This window comes from Perissodus microlepis, chromosome 23 (assembly GCF_051167445.1).
Source record: "Perissodus microlepis isolate ML-2025 ecotype Zambia chromosome 23, ASM5116744v1, whole genome shotgun sequence".
NCBI lineage: Eukaryota > Metazoa > Chordata > Actinopteri > Cichliformes > Cichlidae > Perissodus > Perissodus microlepis.
Genome location: NC_140482.1, coordinates 29268057 through 29288702, shown reverse-complemented (window position 1 = coordinate 29288702; position 20646 = coordinate 29268057). Strand labels below are relative to the sequence as shown.

At 40.8% G+C, this 20646-nt stretch overlaps 1 protein-coding gene across 1 annotated transcript; it reads left to right on the top strand.

Annotated features, from left to right (window-relative positions):
- Positions 1-1132: 1132 nt before the first annotated feature.
- hs2st1b (heparan sulfate 2-O-sulfotransferase 1b) lies at positions 1133-17004 on the top strand. Its single transcript, XM_084921746.1, has 7 exons — positions 1133-1721; positions 5984-6225; positions 11876-11961; positions 12344-12482; positions 12570-12667; positions 15623-15780; positions 15985-17004. The coding sequence occupies exons 1-7, from the start codon at positions 1598-1600 to the stop codon at positions 16209-16211; spliced, it is 1074 nt and encodes a 357-aa protein (XP_084777872.1). The 5' UTR covers positions 1133-1597; the 3' UTR covers positions 16212-17004.
- The last annotated feature ends 3642 nt before the right edge of the window (positions 17005-20646 follow it).

The following is a 20646-nucleotide window of genomic DNA, read 5'->3' as shown; positions in this document are numbered from 1 at the left end:
TCAAGTACTTCCTTATGGAAATTTGTCAAACTTACCTTTCTTAATTTCTGGTACATTTTCTGCATTAATTTATGAAGGAAATGTCTTTATTTATATAGAGAAAAATACAAAAATAAGGCACAAGGCTGATAGTCGAACTTATACTGGAATATAAAGCAAACCTTCTGTTATTTTTTGGGTTGTCCTGTGTCCTCACATGAGAGCCAGACTGCAACAGTGTGTTTTTGTGTTTTTCTAGTCAGAAGTAACTTAAAATGTGTGAGCGTCACCTGATCAACCCTTGGATAGATTAGATGTGTTTTAACAAAGTTTCTGCACATCTTTAAAACGTTCTGTGTATTTACATACCACAAATATATGTTTGTTGGGTTGTTTTAATGACTCGTGTATATCTGAACTATTGTATTGAGTTTATTTACTGACTTTATTTGCTAAAAAAAAACCTAAACAAATACTAGAATTTCTTTAATTAATCATACATTTATTAAATTACATACATAACTATGCCTCTTAGATTGTGACAGAAACAACATTTTGTTACACTGTAAGAATTTAAATAAGGTTTTGTACAATCAGTGATGAGGAGCCATCTTTAAAAACAGCAAAATGAAGGTTTTATATATCTATTGGACTGTTTGGCTAAGCATGGTGGTTCTAACATTTACTTATTTTCCGTCTTGTCTTCTTTTGATTGGTCCCTTTAGGGCAGGAATGGATCATCTACCTTACCCACCGTACCCCAAGCGTCCTCCTGTTTCTGTATGGTCTTCTGCGTTTCCTCCTGCCTGGCAGATTCGGTTTCAGCAACCTTAGTTCACTGTATGCGCTCTCTCTTCCGTGCACATGTCCACACCATCTCAGCCTTGCCTCTCTAACTTTGTCTCCAAGCACCTGTCCTGAACTGTCCTTCTGACATGTTTCTAATGCTGTCCATTCTGGTCACTCCCAGTGACCCATCTCCATCTCAGCCTCCTGTCTTTTTGTCAGCGCCACCATTTCCAAATCATACAAAACAGCTTGTCTCACTAACATCTTGTGAACTTTCTCTATGCATTGTGGGGAATAATTGTTGCACACACGGCCGTCCAGTAGGTGGCGACATGAGCCTTTAGAGTTCTTCTGAGGTTGTCCAATGAAAACACAGGATGAAGAAGAAGCGACACTCCTGCTAGAAGCTTAGTTTGGACTCGGTTATCTTTCATGCAGTCACCTGTGTTTCACTGCCTTCATGTCTGTGAGCTCAGCACGAACTCGCGGTTGGCAAAGCAGGTTAAGTCCAAAATAAAACACGAACAGCGAAGCTGGTTTTGAAATATGCCGGTGGTGTGAGGTTGGCCAGTGTTAGCACGGAGCTAGCTGCTGTTAGTTTGTTTTGCTAACGCTGAGTTAACCCTGCAGGATGGCTGCTGAGCTCAATATCTACTAATGGTGCTCAGCAACTAACCTCGGCGTCCGGATTTCGATTTGCAATATATAAATCAAAACATCCGAGTCAGTCCAGTTTCCAGCAGCAGACGCTTGTGCTGGGTTAAACGTTATCAGTGGATGTGAAACCTGAAGCTACCGGCATCCACGGCATGATTCATTCGGTTGTTTGATGGGGATTTTAAGGATCATGATGCTGCCGAAGATCCAGCTTTTGGCTGTTTTGGCATTCGGAGTGGCGATGCTGCTGATCGAGAATCAGATCCAGAAACTGGACGAGTCCAGAGCCAAACTAGGTAAGACCACAACAAAGGTGGGTTCACCTAGTAACCCAGCTTATTGAGGCTTGAAAACTGAGGCAATGCAACATAGAATTTGTAATTTATAAAAAGTGAAAACATTCGGACAAGTTTTTACCAAAAATTACATTATAGGAAAAAAGTCAGGAGATTTTTAAAACTTAAAAATCATTTACATAACAATGCTGAAAGTCCTCAAACATCGACGTTATTGTGATCAATTTATTTTCATTTTTATTTTAAGTTCAGTTTGGTTTCAGCTAGTTTCCATAGTGGCTTTGCTTATTATTGAATTCAGTGTTTATTATACTCTTTGTTGTTATTATCATCAGATTGTAAGACTGTAAGATAATTTAGAAGAGTAGTGTTTATCAACATAGACATGTGACACACATACATAGATATTCCAGTCTCAATAAGCTTATGCACCAAAGCCTCCCCAGGCTAATTGTGTACACGGATTTGACCTAATTGGAAAAGGATAAACCTGAAAACAACGCCAGTATGTTTTAATTTTGATTTTGCTATTCTTGAAAGTACACAGTATTGTGTTGTATTTATTTATTTTTAGAAATCGTTTTCCCCCTACATGCATCCCTACTTGATTTCAAATCTGTCTGCACTTGTTATATTGAACATCTGTATTGAGGTACACAAACATTAGATACCAGCGTTTTAGTGCTACAGATGGAAATCCATATTTTTCCACCCATCAGAAGTATATCCCTTCAAGCACAGGGTTTTCCCTGTTTATGTAAATAAATAAATAAAAACTTGGCACCCACCAAAGAATCTTTGGTCATCAACATAAGGAAAGTACCTTAGGACCAAAAGTAAAGAATATAATATATAGACATTTTTTTTCAAAAGTAATTTTAAACATTTATTGCAGAAAAGTACACAAGAAAATCGTTAAACGACACACAGGCGATAACTATTTTTTTAAATCTAGCCATGTTGATTCCTTACTGCACAATTACTTCTTTCACTTGTACCTTTCAAATGTGAAAACAGAGTGCAGCCAACACCTGTGCAGACTGCCAGACATTCCACATTAATATTCAGTAAAGATTCCTGGAAACACAGACAAGTTCCATGTTGGGTTACAAGCACAAAACGTCAAGTGTGGTTGAAAACAGAAATGCTGCCATGAATCATTTTTTTTGGATCAGAGCTCTGTGAGGCCAAATCGTCTACAGCAGGATCTGATCTTCATTTGGCTCTGTGTGTCTGCAAGTTTGAGCTCGTTTCCCAACTTTAGAAGAAATTTGGGACACTGAAAAACGCTGACACTGGAGGCTTTATCCGTTTAGAAACCAGGAGATTAGTAGTAGTTTTGTGCAATGGACTAATAAGATAAACACAAACAGTGTTTTTCATCACTTACTAATAAAGTTTGATTGAAGCGAGCTGTACACGTGTATATCGGGAATATGTGCTCACAGCAAAATGTGAAAAAGTGACTTATAATAAATCGTATTAGTTTATATTCAAGGAAATTAATTATCACATTTTTTGACTAAATTTAGTCAGAGGGGATGCGTCGCCCTGGCAACCAAGAAAATTAACCCTGGTCACCCGCATTTTATAAGCCTAATCAAGCAGATGTTGTGGAAGTGATAATTAAGTATTTTAATGTTTAAAATAATACAAATGAATACAATAGAATAGAAGATGTTTCACCTCTCATTTGAGAAGTCCAAATGGCAGAGAGTCCCAGCTATTTAAGCTGTATTGGGAGTTGACCCTTAAGAGGGTCGAAGACTCATCACATGAGCCAAGGTATGAAAAAGGGTGTGGGTCATTATTAACAGAGGTATTGGGTGAAACCATTTTAAGACCTTGCCTCACCCTGTCCTGTGACCTATTGAGATCAAGTGACGCAAGACGTGAGTGGGTGTTAAGGTGCTTCGGAAGGGATCTCAACACTGGATTGTGGGTGGCAGACAGTTGGTGTTGTAAGCCACCCCCTCTGTGCACATACAGTGGCTTGCAAAAGTATTCGGCCCCCTTGAACTTTCCCACATTTTGTCACATTACAGCCACAAACATGAATCAATTTTATTGGAATTCCACGTGAAAGACCAACACAAAGTGGTGCACACGTGAGAAGTGGAACGAAAATCATACATGATTCCAAACATTTTTTTACAAATAAATAACTGCAAAGTTCAAGGGGGCCGAATACTTTTGCAAGCCACTGTAGATGGCTCTTTCAGTCCATCTGTTTTCTTTGTCTTTTAGATGCAGATGTACAGCTGAGTCTTGTCCTGTTGAGGTGGCTCTTCCGTGTTGTGCCATGTGTTTATGGACTGGCTGTTTGTTTTCTCCACTGTAGAGGTCTGAGCGCTCCTCGATGCAGAAAACAGCATATATTACGTAGTTTAGTTTTTGTTTAGGAGTTTTGTCCTTAGGAAGAACCAGTGTTTGTCTGAGTGTATTGGTGGGTTTGAGGTGTACTGGGATGTCATACTTGCAGAAGATTCTCCCGAGTTTCTCTGATAAACTTGCTACATAAGAGATGACAATATTGTTCTGTTTGTCATTCATTTTCTCCTTAGTTGGTGTAATATTTTAAGAGCTTTCTTTACCTATGTGTGTTCCCTTTCTTTCCCTTCTGGCTTAGAGGGAATGTTTTTGGCTCAGTGTTGCAGGGTCCTGATTACTTCAAGTTTGTGTTGCAGAGGGTGGTGGGAGTCAAAGAATAGGTACTGATCTGGGTGTGTGGGCTTCCGGTAAACTTCAATGTTGAGGTTTCCATTCTCTTCAAAGAGGAAGTCCAGTCGCTTTTCTTTCCAAGTGCCTTAAATTTCCATGACCTGGATGACTGAGAACCTACACAGACATTGTGTGCATTCCACAACATATCTGAAGTCATCGCTCATGAGTCCACTCTTCTCTCAGTTAATGCCACATTGACGCCCTGCGAGATCAAGGCCAAAACTCAGAAATTGTTGATAAGATCTGAAAATCAAAGATGATTTAAAAGGCTAAAAACACACCCAAATCTGCAAACATAAAATTTCCAACTGAAAAAATCACGATCTTAAATATCAAAAGTTATACTGTATCAAAGTAAAGATGAAAGTAATTAATGCTTACAGGAAATTAACACAGAAAAAAAATAACTGTACATGTTTTTTTTAGTTTGAATAAACTGTTGAAGTTGTAGTTTCAGTATTTTTATTCATCAGCCATCAAAGGTTCCCTGAAAATCTTCTGAATTCGATAACTGAACAAGAAGTCATATGTGTATCTACTAGGATGCTGAGTAGCACTGACGCCTGCCAGTGTACTCAGTTTAATCTTTTTTTCTTTGAAATTAAGAAACATTTTGTTCCAGATTCGGCTCCATAGCCATCTCAACAGCATTTTGACATTTTTACATCATACAAAATATGCTTTCAAGCGGCTCTCATTAAATATTTGGACTGCTTTCACTGTCTTTCTTGCTTAAAGACTTATCTGACTATTTTTTCTTCCATTTAATCAACCCGTAAATAAGTTACCAGGAACACACGCCTAACAGAAAAATATGCACACATCCCATTTTCTTTAATCTTTAATATAAGTGACCATCCATCTGCCTTAAAATGGAGACAAAAGGAACTCAAACAGCCTCCACCCCCTGAGCTTCATCAGCCTTCATCATATCAGACAGTAAAGGATTTGCTGGACTGCTGGATGTTGCAGCATACTGAGCGCCACACATCCGGTCTAAGAGACACAAGGCCATTCGTGTAATTGTCTTTAATTAACATTGCAGTGGAGAAAAGAAGAGGGAGAAAACACCTTTAATTATGCCTCCTGTCAATGTTATCATCAAAAGCCTAATTACTTGTTTTGATGTTATTGTGCTTTGAAGGACTTGTTTTCTTTAATTAAGGCATGCTAACTAACAAGCTTCACTGGCCTTATGCCATGTTCCTGTGGGAGGGGAGAATCTCATCTCAGGGTTTATTTCATCTGGCAGCTGCCAGTCTGCTCCTGCTCCTCACTCATTCCAGCTGTTTAGCTAATCAGCAAATACAAAGAAGACGAATAGGAAGACATAAAGGTTAGATAAATCTCTTCGAACAACATCCAGCTACCTGGCATGCAAATTGCTCCCTAAAACTACTGCCTGACTATTTTATGGTGGTGTGATAAGCTGGAGTGACTGTCCTTTTTAGTGCTAAATCGAATAATATTGTGCTTATTCAGTTGTGCGCTATATAATTAAAATGTTAACAACAGACTGTGTTTACTTGCTTGTTCAGAACGCACCATAGCCAGACACGAGGTGGCCGAAGTAGAGCAGCGTCACAGCGAATACGGGGGTGGGCGGGAAGTTCCGCCGATAGTAGAAAACGACGACACGGTCATCATCTACAACAGAGTGCCCAAAACAGCCAGCACGTCCTTCACGAACATCGCCTACGACCTGTGTGGGAAGAATCGCTTCCACGTTCTGCACATCAACACAACCAAGAACAACCCTGTCATGTCTCTACAAGACCAAGTAAGACCTCACATACTCAGCCAAAATGACAGAGTAACGTTTATTATATTTTGCACAGGAATACATTTTTAAAGGCTCTGTTTATGCTTCTATACCTAGACAGATCGCAGAGACGATGTAAGATTTTGAGATCACGCTCGGGTTCCTCCGCTGAAATGTGGTCCTGGAGTATTTTCCACTAATGTTTCTTCTGTATCTTAGAAATATTCATTATTGTCCCTCATCTCACTAGGTTGAGCTAACTTTGTTTTTGACATATTTATGCAACTCTTACATGCTGAAGTCCTAGAGAGAATATTTAAGAATGTGCAATCTTCAGGTCAGACAAAATGTGTTTTTAAAGTTTTAACATTTAGTATCCTGTTTGCTTCCTTGTGTACTTGCAAGCGATCCCCTTTCCTGCTTTTGTGCCGGTGTTGGCACATTGCTGCATTTCTTATTCTCATTAATAACACTTGTAATAAACAGAGTTGCCAATTTCACGCTATTCTGATGATCCACATCACTCATGAAAAAGGTACTCTGTGGTGGTGGAAGGGAAAATCATCTGCGGCTGTTGTCTGTTAATGAATCCCTCTCTCCGGTGTGTTTGTTTGCACGTTGAAAATAATGAAACCTGATGATATTTTGGTTTGAGAATTGTCTGTGTCTTTCTCCGCATCCTGTTACTCTTAGTGAATGTTTACTGCTGAGAGCAGCTCAGTTCACACAGTGTAAATGCCCTGAAGCTATAGTGGTGTTATTTGTAGTTGCCAATGTAATATCCTGTCTGCCGTCTCACAACAGGCTCGCACCTACTCACCACCCCCACCTCACACACACACACACACACACGTATGAGGGTAAACGACAGTCTGCAGTCCCGTCACAGCCAAGATTCATTTTTATATATGAACACTTTTGTATCAAGTTAAAACATCCAGTCCAGCCAAGGTATGTTTGACTTTGTGATATTTATTAATAGTGTAGGGTGATATTAATCTGTGTGTGTTTAAAAAATCATAATTAATTGTCCATAATATTGTCCATGTGTGTAATGTGTTTTGTTTTTATGCTGTTGATCAGTAGCATAATTTACACTAGAAGCAAAAGTTTATAACGTCTAAGGCGTTTAGTTATTTAATAATTTAGATCAGTGGTCCCCAATCTTTTTTGCGCCACGGACCCATTTAATGTCAGACAATATTTTCACGGACCGGCCTTTAAGGTGTCGCGGATAAATACAACAAAATAAAATGATACGACCAAGACAAAAACGGTGGTATTTGTAAATATAATAATAAACGCAAATTCACAGTGTAATTGTGTAGCTTTATTAGCAGCGTCCTCCTGAAATGCGACTAACATCCTCCTCTCTTGTCGTGTCCAAATTCATGGGCTGCATCCTCCTGAGGCCGCATTTGTAGACCGATTACGTCACAGCGACGCGCCGAAGGCTGTCCAAATTCGTAGACTCCGACAAATGCAGCCGACAAATGCGTCCTCCTTTTCCCCGAATTCGAAGGATGGGTCGGGTGTGTCCTTCGTGGCCTACCATATCCCAGAATTCATAGCGCGGCCCAGCCAAACTCCAGTTTCCAACAATGGCGGCCGCTCCTAAGTTTTAAAATTACTCATACTAATCTTTCTGGGTCACAAAATAAACTTTTAACATATTTTCAGGCGAGAAAGTAGCTGTGTAAACATCAAATATCTGCTCGGTTTATCAAGATATCGCATATTTGCAAAAGTGCTTCGACGTTTTCGGAGACGTCTGCTACCCACCAGCTCGATAGCTAGCCGAGAGCTTGAGGGTCACTGAAGCCGCCGAGAACGGCACAACTCCCGGCACATCATTTTCAGATCACCGCGGACTTTCGCTACTCGGGTTAAACGTAATATATAAGTCACTTAGACAACCTAAAAATGTTATTGTTGTTCGTTCATGAGTAAATCGGTTTGGCTGAGATTAAAGTTATTAGATTAGATTAGATAAAATAAAACGTTATTAATCCCCCGGGTGGGTTCCTCCTTGGTTTTTACACAGCTGACTAAACGTCAAACAGAAAACTGATTAAACAGAAGTATGAGACGGTCGAGAATTTACGCCAGTGTCCTGTTATATTTTAGATAGCAAGGAGCAGACGGCCGAGTTTATTAAACTCCACCGAGACAGCGGTGACGCTAATCAGAAGGCTAGACCGTCCAATTTCCCCAGCCGTTTACTTCCGGCCTACCCGACCTTCTGAGGACCTGGCCCACGTAGACCGCGAAGGCCGGGTCCTCAGGAGGATGCAGCCCATGAATTTGGACACGACCTCTGCCCCTTAATGCTCTCTGGTCGCTATGGTAACATGTAAATACTTCTTTCAAAATAAGACAGAAGTACAACATGGGAAAAGACCCAGGGAAACAGAGTTAACGATAAAAACCCTGAAAACCATAAATTTCACACCCGAGCCTCAACTCTCGCGGCCCAGTACTGGTCCGTGGCCCGGGGGTTGGGGACCGCTGGTTTAGACTGGTGGTTCTCAAAGGGTGTACCCTAAAGCAAGTCCAAGGGGCCTCATTAATCAAAGAGTGGATGGGCTCCATATTAAGCGTGAGCAGAAAAAACAAAAATAGTTTGAGCAAATAAAAGGCAGATTTTAAAAAGGTACATATTCCACTTTGTAAAATCATAGTCCATCTGGGAATGTATCTACACCAGCCTCATATCTAAACCTCTTTATGTCATTCCACAAATGGTCAAAGCACCCCATGAATATCTATGGATCATATTTAGGTTGGTGATCATTGGTTCTTCTTACTGCAGTGATGTGTGTCACCGCAATTTGGTGAGTGTATTTTATTTGAGTTGGTGTATTATAATAAAAAAATCTATTACCAGGCAGTGGATATGTGCAGGTGGTGATGATATGCCAGGTGAGAGCTGCCACTGCGCATCCAGTGTATTCGTGGAGAGGCCATGTTTGCAGAATCTGAAAGAAAACTAACATCATCCTTAGGGCTGTTCGATATAACGATATATATCGGATGACGATATAAAAACATCTATCGTTTCATTTTACGCTATCGTTTGTTTCGTGGTGTCGCAAAATAAACTGTTTACGGCAATATTTTTTCATTATTTTGATGGTCACTGTAGTGGCTATATTAATTTCCTAAAGTTCTCTCTTTCTCTTATATTTAATATAACCACACTACAGACAGACAAGCGTTTGTTTTTATGCGTTGTCGTTAGCAACAACGACGGTAAAACCACCGCGTGTCTGCTTGTTCCACATAAACCTTTCACAATAAAGCTCAAGATCCTGTTGAGACTTTTCAAAATAAACTGAATCAAGTGAAAGATGCAGAGTGTTTACGGATGAGAAGCAAAAAAGAGCCGTCAGGTGCTAAAAAATAAACCTTAGACTCAAACGTTAGAACAGGCTTTTCCCCGCAGCACGCCGTGTAATAAATACTCACAAAGAAAACGGCGGCCTTTACAACTTATGTCTAAAAATGTATAGTTTCATGCATCAGTTAAAACACTCGACTCCAGGTACACGACGCCCAGCTGGAAACACTTCCTGCAAGACGAGCTGCCCGAGATTCACAGAATTTACAAAAAATGTTACATTTTTGTGATTTATATCGTTATCGGACGATAGATGTCTTAATATCGGGATATGAGATTTTGGTCATATCGCACAGCCCTAATCATCCTGGTCATTTATACAGTTAAATATTGATGGAACCAACTGACCCTAACATTCTTCAGTGCTCTTTAATCTCAAATTTTCTGAAATTCATTACGGTAATTTGTCTTTCAAGGTAATAAGCATCATATATAAGGCAAACCAGACTTTCCTGAACCCTGCCACCAGCTTGATATCAACCCGCAGTCCAGTTGCCTTCTCTCTGCTCTGAAGGTGGTGGATGTGATAGGGAGATGGTGTAATACATATTAGACTGTTTTTATTAGGTTTGATTTGGTTTATATTTATCAACACTGCTGGTTTTGGTGTCTGTGATGGAATACATTTATAAGTGATGCGTTATATGCTAAGAGTGTTTACATATTGTGATTCAGCACATCACCATCTGCGACGCCAGTATGTTTGCAGTCTTTCTGTCATGCTTGGTTTTATAAACCCAACTGTGGGCTGTTGTATACTGAATACTGTTCATACAAGCAGATATGATTGCAAATATGAATGAGGTCTTGTGTTGTGCTTTGGGCACAAAAAGTCCCTGAACTTCAGATTAGCTTAGTGTTTGTTTGCTTCTGTTTTGTTTTCCTGACTGCAGCATTCAAGAACCAGTTTTATTCCAGAAGATTTCAATATTCCCATCACCCTGTTTCCCTGTGGGCTTGATATGCTGTGGTATAATTCTCTATGTGTCCTTACATTTCACTTTTCTGTAATAAAGTTTTTGGCCTTGTTTGCTCTCCTCAGCATTTGGTCACAGGTGCTGCTCGTCCTCTCACAGCATGTAAACGGCCTTTCTTTGACAGTATTCTTTCTATTTAGAGGCTTTTGTTCTCTATTTAGAAAATTCTTTATCTATGAAGTAATTTCAGTGATGGTAGTTTTGATGATCACTTATGTTCCTTCTGATTGTGCTTTGGTTCCACCTGATCCACTTTCCAGTGTTTTAGTGCTCCATGTGCAGTTTCCTTAGAAACCTTTAGCAGACACACAATTTAATCATCTTTATTTCATCCGAACGCTGTTTGAACAGAATGTTACAGCTTAAGGAACCTTTTATACAGACGTCGGTGCCAGAATTTGATAGAAATAATTTTTTTAAAGTTACCAGATTATGTGCCTTATTTAAGTAAGAACTTCTTTTCAAGCTTACATAAACACATTTTAAGTAATCTCAGAGTTTTAGATCATTATGTTATCATGATGTGATGTTTACACCATTAATACTCATGTTTCATTTCTGTAGTATCTTTATGATAAAGAATTTCTGTACTCCAGTTTCCTCCCACAAGCTGAAGACACGCATGTTAGATCAGAGTGTGATTGTGTCTCTCTATGTTAGCCGTTCAGTGGACTGACAGACGACCTGTTTGGTATGTATCCTGCCTCTGTGACAGCTGGGTTAGGCTCAAGCCCTCTAAATTGGATAAGTGGTTTAGAAAATGGATGGACATTAGCTACTTAATGCTTGTTTTTACTTTGAAATTCTACTTTGAACTTCTTCTCCTTAAACAGCAGCTTTTGTGACTCATCCAGACCAAAAACATGCATGGATAAACATTCAGCGGCGCAGTGTAAGAGGAAAGACTCTGTCAAGGATGTTTTAGTGACTGGAGCTGTATGTGAAATTCAAGTGCTCAAAATCTGCAGCTTGTTCAGAGCTTGTGCTTGAAAACAGATGAAGAAGTGACAGGCATGTACTTCTTTGGGATTCACCTGCAGGTTATAACAGCGTTTTGACCTCCACATGACTAAAAATTATTAGTATTTATTATTCATTATCAAAATGTGTTCCAGTTGTAAATATGAATGCAAATGCTCATTTGTTCATTGGGAAGGGTTGACACTTTTGCTGTATTTGAACTCTGCGCTGTAACTGAGTAAAGTTTGTAGCAACATGTAGCACACACATTTCTGTTGTGACTCCGTTTCCCCGCGGCTCCATAATTAGTTTCCATTATCTTTGTCTCCAGGTGCGCTTTGTCAGGAACGTCACCTCATGGAGAGAGATGAAGCCCGGCTTCTACCACGGCCATGTAGCTTATCTGGACTTCTCAAAGTAAGGCCCTTCATTTCCTGTAATACCATTAATATCCAGATTAGTTACAAACAGCCAGCAGAGCAGATAAAGGGAGGTCATGTATTGATCACTAACATGTGCTTTAGTGTTGATTAATGGCATTGTTGTCCTTATCTCCCCTAACACTATCATCTCTGTGATCACAGGTAATTATTCTAATGGTCTAAGTGTTTCTCAGTGAGAGAGATTCGGTTAACTTGCACTCTCACTCCCTGATGCTGCTCCATGCTTTCACTAGGGAGAATATGCTTTTTGAATGCAATAAAATTCAGCAGCACAGCTTCATGTGCTGCTGCAGTGAAGTATAAATTAAGTCTCGAAAGATTTTAAAGAATGTGCCCTCCCTTTTCTTTTTGTTCAGATATGGCGTGAAAGGTAAACCACTGTACATCAATGTGGTGCGTGATCCCATAGAGCGCCTTGTATCGTACTACTATTTTTTACGTTTTGGAGATGACTACAGACCAGGCCTTCGACGAAGGAAACAAGGAGACAAGAAGGTGCTTCTTTTACAGCTTGCATCCTTTTCGAATGACCTGTTTTTTGTCTGGATAATACAATGACAAGTGTTTCGCATTGTGTTTCAGACCTTTGATGAGTGTGTGTCATCAGGTGGGTCTGACTGTGCTCCGGAGAAACTGTGGTTGCAGATCCCTTTCTTCTGTGGTCACTATTCAGAGTGCTGGTGAGTGGGCTGCACCTGACAGCCTGATCATTCTCTTTCTCTGAACTGCTACAATTCCTGTTTAGGCTGCTAGCTTAGCATCAACGGGATGCAGCAGTGGCGCAGAGCAGAAGTCGTTTCGAAGGGACAAAATGGGAAATACAAATAAATGTAGAGAGGGTGCATGTCCAGCATGTCCCGGGTCTGCCCCAGGGCCTCCTCCCGATGGGACATCCTCAGAACACCTCACCCAGGAGCCATCCTTGTCAGATGCCCAAACCACTTCAAATGACTCCTTTCAAAGTGAGGAATAGCGGCTCTACTCTGAGGCCCTACCAGATGGCTGAACTCATCACCCTGTCTCTAAGGGAGACGCCAGCCACCCTTTGAGGAAAGCAAATTTCTGCCACTTGTATATATGATCTCATTCTTTCAGCCACTACCCAAAGCTCGTGACCGTAGATGAGGGTAGGAATGTAGATCGGCCGGTAAATACAGAGCTTTGCCTTTACACTCAGCTCTCTCTTCACCACGACGGACCCAATCCGTCTGTCGATCGCCTGCTCCCATCAATTGTGAGCTTCAGAGGACCATGGCTTCAGACTTGAAGTTGCTCATTCCCACTGCTTCACACTCAGCTGCGAACCGCTTCAGTGTGAGCTGGAGGCCACCACCTGAAGAAGCCATCAGAACCACATCATCTGCGAAAAGCAGAGATGAGATTCTGAGATCGCCCAAGTGTAAGCCTTGCACCACTTGGCTATGCCTAGAAATTCTGTCCCCTAAAAATTATGAAAAGCATCAGTGACAAAGGCGGAGTCCAACACCCACCTGGAAACGAGTCCAACTTATTGCCGGCTATGCGGACCAAGCTCTTGCAAGGATCAAATGGCTCGTAGCAACGGGCCAGAAGCCCTATACTTCCGAGGCACTTTCCACAGAAGACTCAGAGGGACACGGTGAAACGCCTTCTTCAGAGTCCACAAAACACATGTAGACTGGTTGTGCAAACTCCTATGTACCCTCAAGTATTCTCGAGAGGGTAAAGAGCTGGTCCAGTGTTCCGTGAAAAGGATGCAAACCGCATATTTCCTCCTGTATCCGAGGTTCAGCTAACGGACGGACTCTCCTTTCCAGCACCTTGGCATAGATTTTTCTTGGGAGGCTGAGGACTGTGATCCCTCTATAGTTGGAGCACACTGTCCAGTTTCCTCTTCTTAAAGATCCATTCCAGAGGTATGGCCCCTTATCTCCATGCAACATTGTAGAGGCATTGTTAACCAAGACCACCCCTAACATTGCGCACCTTCACTATACCTTTAGGGGCCCACAGGTCTGTCCAGTATCATCCCCTGCCACAGGGTCCAACACACCACCAGGTGGTGATCAGTTGACAGTTCAGCACCTCTCTTCACCCAAGTGTCCAGAACATACTGCTGCAGATCTGATGATACATTTAGAAAATCGATGATCAACCTGCGGCCTAGGGTGTCGTGATGCCACGTGCACTTATGGATACGCTAGGGTTCAGATCTGGGAGGCCGTTCTCCCTTCATGCCCCCCCAGGTCTCACTGTCGTTGTTGACATGACCGTTCAAGTCTCCAAGTGAGACGACAGAGCCCCCAGGTGGAGCGCCCTCAAGCACTCCACCCACGGATACCAAGAAGGTCCGGTACTCTAAACTGTCGTTCGGCGCATAAGGGTAAACGAAAGGGAAACAGGCTCAGGGAACCAAACCCTCTTGTTCACTGGGAAAAACTCCAACATAGTGGCAGCAAGCTGAAGGGGTACTGAAATACTCATCCCTGGTAACCCTATCCCGGGCAACGTGAGCTGTTCCCTAGATCTTTCACTCATAGGGGTTTTTGAATCGCTATTTGTCTGCTCCCTCACCTAGAGCTAGCCCCTGGGACACACAAACCCCTCCAACACGAATAAGGTAGTGAGTCATGGAGGAGTGTCATTACATCTTAATAGAATCTTAATGTAAGGATTAATTTAATGTAATGTAATTAACTATCTACTAAAATGTAATTCACTGTCAGTGTCTGTTATAAAATGTTAGATGACTGTTTTGAATTAGTCGCAGTGTGACAATTTATTCTTTCTCCAAGCTGAGTGAAAGAAAAGGCTCCATCTGTTGTTTGTAAACAGTGATGAGGATATGGTATAGTTCTGTTTGGGTTTTTTTTCTCCTCACTAATCACATATTACACAGACGATGTAAACAGCACATATATAGATATATAGTCCACAATCTGTGTACTCAGACTCATTAGTGACTGAACAGCCTGTGGCAGAAGCAGTGTTTATATATGTCCAACCTAGGATCTTCTCATTAAAGCCTCCCTATCCTCCAAAAGAAGAAAAACAACAGTCATTCATCCTTGTAACCCTCAAATGTCTTTTGAAAGCCAAAGACAGATTTTTGTTTTTTGTCAGCATTATTCTAAAATTTCACCTCAACAATAGGAATATGTATTTTTTAGCTTTTTGTACAGTGAAATTTGAAATGTGACTAAAATCATAATTACTCATCTGTTATAAAAAGAAGAAAAAAACTTGTGTACAGTTCAAATAAATAATAAATAAACTGAGTCATTCATTTTCATTATTAGGAATTAAACAGTAAATGAGTGGGATCACAGTAACCTTGTTACTAATGCATGCAGTTTGACATTTTTCCTTTCATGTAGTCGTTTTCTTTTAATGATCAGCATTCCTGGACATTGTGCTCCTTAAATGCAACAACAGCTTTGCTCATCACTGAGGAAATTTAGAGTTTGCTGGAAGAGAGCTAGCATGAAAATAAGAACGGCAGAATTCAAGAAAGCTGCTCAGTCTTTGCATAATACCCACCTATCGCTAGGGAGTATTGTGCAGTGATGTCAAAGACGTAGATAAGTAACAGAAGAAAAGCCTGGCCTTCAGATGAGGCGATCCAAATTAAACTGTGATCTCCGTTTCTTGTGCAGGAACGCGGGCAGTAGATGGGCTCTGGAACAGGCCAAATACAACCTGGTGAACGAGTACCTGTTAGTGGGAGTAACGGAGGAACTCGAGGACTTCATCATGATCCTGGAGGCAGCACTCCCACGCTTCTTTAAGGGAGCCACAGATCTCTACAGAACAGGTAGCAACAAAACACAAATTCATACTGTTACTTCTTATTTGTGGCTGTGATGCCCTTAAAACGAGCCCTGTCAGTACTGGAGTTACCTTTATATGCCAAATCCTTTTCCTGGTCTCAATTTACACTTAACTGACTGAATGCTTTTTTAGTAGAGCAGTAACAACATGCTACCTGGAATCATTAAACCTTCTTGTGTTCCTCCAGGAAAGAAATCGCACCTTAGGAAGACCACAGAGAAGAAGCCCCCCACCAAAGAGACAATAGCCAAGTTGCAGCAGTCAAACATCTGGAAAATCGAAAATGAATTTTACGAGTTTGCACTTGAACAGTTTCAGTTTGTGCGTGCCCACGCCGTCAGGGAAAAAGACGGAGAACTCTTTGTCCTTGCACAGAGCTTCTTCTATGAAAAGATCTACCCCAAAGTGAACTAAAAGTGTCAACAGAAAAGCATTACAGGGACAATTCGTGTACACTGGGAAAGTACGAGACATTAAGCAGTGCTGGTTTCACTGGGGTCTAGTTGGGAAATCCTTTCAGACACTGTGGTGGAATTTCTACTTTTTTTATTGCTAGTGCAGCTGTTGGGAAAACTAAGGTGTCAGTCTATACTGTGAGAAAGAATTTCCCAAACCTTAAGACAAGAAGGGTTTTTTACCATGTTTGATGTTTGGGTGGACTTTCAAAATAAAAGCAGGAAACCTCAACTACTTCAGCAGCTTCAAAAACAGTGTTTAAAAAAGTGCAGATGGTCACGGCTACATTCCTACATGCTGTGTTAACATGTTTTTGGACCAAATTGTAGCAAAAGAAAACAGATTGGATCATTGCATCCTTTGGTGCGTGACTGGTAATTTTTTATTCCACTGAGATCTTCTCAATTTTTACATGTTTCACACATTATTTCAGTGATTTATCACAGATATTAATGTGCATGTTTTTTCTTAAAAGACAGCTGCTGTTCTTTTGGGTTTTTTTAGTCTGAAAGGACAACCTGGAGTAGGAGAAAGGTACTAATGACTAACAGCTGGAATGTTTGAGTACAGTATTACTGCAAGCAAGAAGAAACTGATAGTGCCTTTATATTAATGTACAGAACATTTCTTTAATATTATTTTTCCTCTGATCCCACATTCACTTTCCTTTTATTTTGGCGCATTGCTTCTATGATTACTGTTGTTTTCCACTCTCCACAGTAACACTCTGAATATAAACAAATAACTGCAAGTTTGTGTGATGAATTTTGTGAATAAGTTTGGTTGGCTTTTAAAAAGTGATTTACTTGTTTTATGCAACTTTAACCAAATGATACAGTCCCAGTCAGCAGTCCTGAAACCAGAGCGGACTTTAGACCAGAGTTCTGTATGAAATGACTTCGACATACCCAGGATATATTTCACATACTGTAACAGTGGCAATCAAGCTATAAGCAGTAACACAAAAGTGTTGATAAACTCCATCCAAGCTATGAGCACGTTCATATGAATGTTGGCCGTGTGCCTGAGATGTAGACAAGTCCACTGACAGCAGAGCGAGGGATTTTTATAAAGGAAGATAAAACTATAACATTACAGTAGCATGAAGAAATTACACAAATAACACACGTTGGAAGTGGCACAGCTGCTGCAGACACATCAGCAGTATGAGTGTCTTGAACAGCAAAAGCTCTGTGTAAATGTTTATGGACTTTGGATGGTAAAGCTAGAAAGGAGAAAGGAGCTGCTGTATTAATGAAATGCCAGGAAAGAAAGCCGCAAAAATGCAGACTGTGAAAGTTGACTGTGTATTAATACTGGAGACATTGATTATTTCATTAAAATTGATATTTATATGAGTTTAAAATCTATTAAAATTTATGTCCAGAAAATGATATGCTTGATTTTAGGATCATGCATTCAGGGGCATGGAACAGTTGAGATTAAAATTGTTTGCAGCCAGTAAGCAAGAAAAAGAAGGAAAAAAAAAAAAATCAAGGTTCACCTAAATTCACTTAATACTTGTGTATATAAAGGATTTTTCCATGGTTTTTCAATTGTATTCTTTGGTAATGTGGTTATTGTGGATTAGTGGATAATACTAACTTTCCACTCTCCACTTCTGGCGTAGAAGCGGTGTTTTTTTCCCCTAATTGCGTATTTAGAAACTGGCATCTTGGAGCAGCCATTTGACTGCATTAACAGCTGGATCACTATCTGGGGATACTCGCCAGGTGAATGAATCAGTTCAGTTTTATTTATATAGTGTGACCTGACAACAGTCACCTCAGTCTGCTATTCTGCATCAGTGTAGTTTTACAGACAAATGAATGGACGAGACCCCACGAGCCAAATTTGGCGACAGTGGAAAGAAAAAACCTCTTTTTAACAGGAAGAAACCTCCAGGACAACCTGGCTCGGGGAGGAGCAGGTATCAACTGCAATGGGTGGGTTGGGTGATGAGTAGAGTGTAGTGACATTCACAGTCGCATTAATAGGAATTTGCGTTAAATTAGATATTTGAGTTTCGCAGCCAAATGTTTTGCAGAATCCATCAGCATACAGTTTCAAATACTCTGTATGCTTTATGTACCTTCATTCTATTGGATCAGGGATAGTATGGATATTGGAGAGAAATACGTTTGAGCTTTAAACATGTTAAACCCATACAAGAGAGGTTCAGAAATAACTGGATCCTTAGCTACTAAATTTTTTAGTAGAGAACTCTGTCATTTCACCTGACTCCAACTTGATTTGGAGGAAGGAAAAATGTAATTGTCCACATACTTATGGTCTGGACCGTACTTGTGGACAATCCAGCCTGTTTTTGCACCCTTTTTAGATCCGTTACAGTGATTTACATGAGCCCAGTAACTCTTGACTCTATTTCTCGTCTTTTGGCTCCATAATTACAGAATAATTGCCTCGCTATATCTTACTCAACAGGGAGTACTTAACCACTGAAACCGTGAAATAACACACTAGGACGGGATGATCTGCTGAAGTCAGCTGTATTACCAACTCTTGCCTCCTCTCTGATGGGAGAATAGGCAGTGGGGAGGGGAAGTGTCTGTGGGGGGAGAGCACTACCACGCTCCACCAGTCCACAGCCTGTTCCTGTGTCTGCACAGAGACGAGCACAAAGGCCCCAACCCACATTTGATGCTTTGTGGCCATGGACACAAGGAGAGGCTGCCTGTCTCAGAAAATAGAACTCAATTAACAGTTTTGCTGCAGGCATATTGGAACATTGTTTCATTAATGAGATGAATACAGTCTGATAATTACTTCATCTCAATTAGGAAAAAAGGCTACACTCTATATTGATTGTGCCTGATGAGCTTGAAGGTTAATTAGGAACACGATTTTTCAAAAGTCTATGCTGCTCTTGTAGCTGTTTGTGGCTGACATTCTGGTTTAAAGCAGGTCTTCCCATCACAATAAGACCACTTCATTTGTTTCGTTTAGCAAAAATAACCTGCTCTTCCTTAACCTTGAAGCCAGCCTGTGTTCTAAGCACTCTGATCCACAAGAGGGAGCCGTGGTGCTGCTGAAAACCTGCACATAGCAGCATGGGTTCTTAGACTGACTGCAACGCTTCAACAGGCCCACATTAATGCACCTGTGCAAAGCCAAATGGAACAAACTAACAGTGCATTACCATTAACAATACAAATTACACCATTAGGCACACTTGGCTCACAGGCCTAGTGACGGCTATAAATAGTTTCACTTGGTCTTGGACAATTTGTGTCGTACTTGCATAATGACAGCACTCAAATTAATTCAGGATGTGTGAATGAAGTTCCCTGCAAACAGGAACACGTTGGGCTTTTTTTTAGTGGTTTGTCTCTTCCTTTGCAAGAAGAACTGATCAGCAGCTTTGATATAAGTGAAATGATCTAATGTAGTATGCACAATAATGACCTCTTTTTGTCAATGGAAGTTGGCTGGACCTCTCCAAATGGCCCTCTGGATTGGCTTTGAAGCCTTTTTCAGCAGACCATAGGAGACCCAGCACAGTTTTTGCAGCTAGCTGACCTCAAAGTGGTTTCACTACTGCTCCATAAAACAAACAGAGCAGAGCAGAGGCAGCTTGACTGCCCCTCGCTGGGACTGTGGACAGGACCTTAAAGCGCTTGGCCAAAGGGGACCATTATGTGTACTACTTCTCTCTGTGTTTTATGTAAATGCGCCACGCTGCAGTGGAAGGTAAAATTAAGCCAGCATGTCAGAGGCTCTAGGCCAAGAAAACCTCAAGTGTCCCTGATATTTTACTGGAGCCTGGTGCAGATGATAGATTGTAGTTGATGGGAGGGAGAGAAAATGATGGAGGCCATCATCATCATAAAGCATCGCCAGACTCATCCATTAATGCTTTCTTGCCTTCTGGCCTGTTACTCATTGACATTTCATGATGTGAAAAGGATAGTTGAACAAGACAAAGACTCTTCAGCCACACTAGCAGCTATTTGAGGCTACACAGATAGTTTACCCCCTCCAGTATCAGCATTACATTTAAGACACGGAGCTAAGCATCCATTTCTATGGAGAAGTACATGGTAATGTTTGGGGAAACTCACAAACTGCTTGCCTGAAAACACTTATGTGATCCTAAAATACACTAATAACCATCACACTAAAAATATTGTGTCAATGCAAAAAAAAAAGAAAAAAAGATCTTACTCAAACTGTTGAATGCCATGAAATTTCCTTTTACCCCTGTATCATCAGACCAGAATTTCAGTGCTGTGGTTCATCACCAAACACGTGCTAAAATGAAAAGTATTCCCATCAGCAACAGTGTTGTCTAAGGAGCAAATATCAGTACGCTACACAAACTGAAATGGTGCACATGACTACGGTGAACACTGTACTGTTTATCATAGACTTA

What these genes read in the sequence shown, in the direction of transcription:
- hs2st1b (XM_084921746.1), top strand. Translation starts at nt 1,598, where the DNA reads ATGGGGATTTTAAGGATCATGATGCTGCCGAAGATCCAGCTTTTGGCT. An exon ending in TCATGTCTCTACAAGACCAA is followed by an intron (nt 6,226 to 11,875) that starts GTAAGACCTCAC and finishes CTTTGTCTCCAG; the next exon opens with GTGCGCTTTGTCAGGAACGT. An exon ending in GCTTATCTGGACTTCTCAAA is followed by an intron (nt 11,962 to 12,343) that starts GTAAGGCCCTTC and finishes CTTTTTGTTCAG; the next exon opens with ATATGGCGTGAAAGGTAAAC.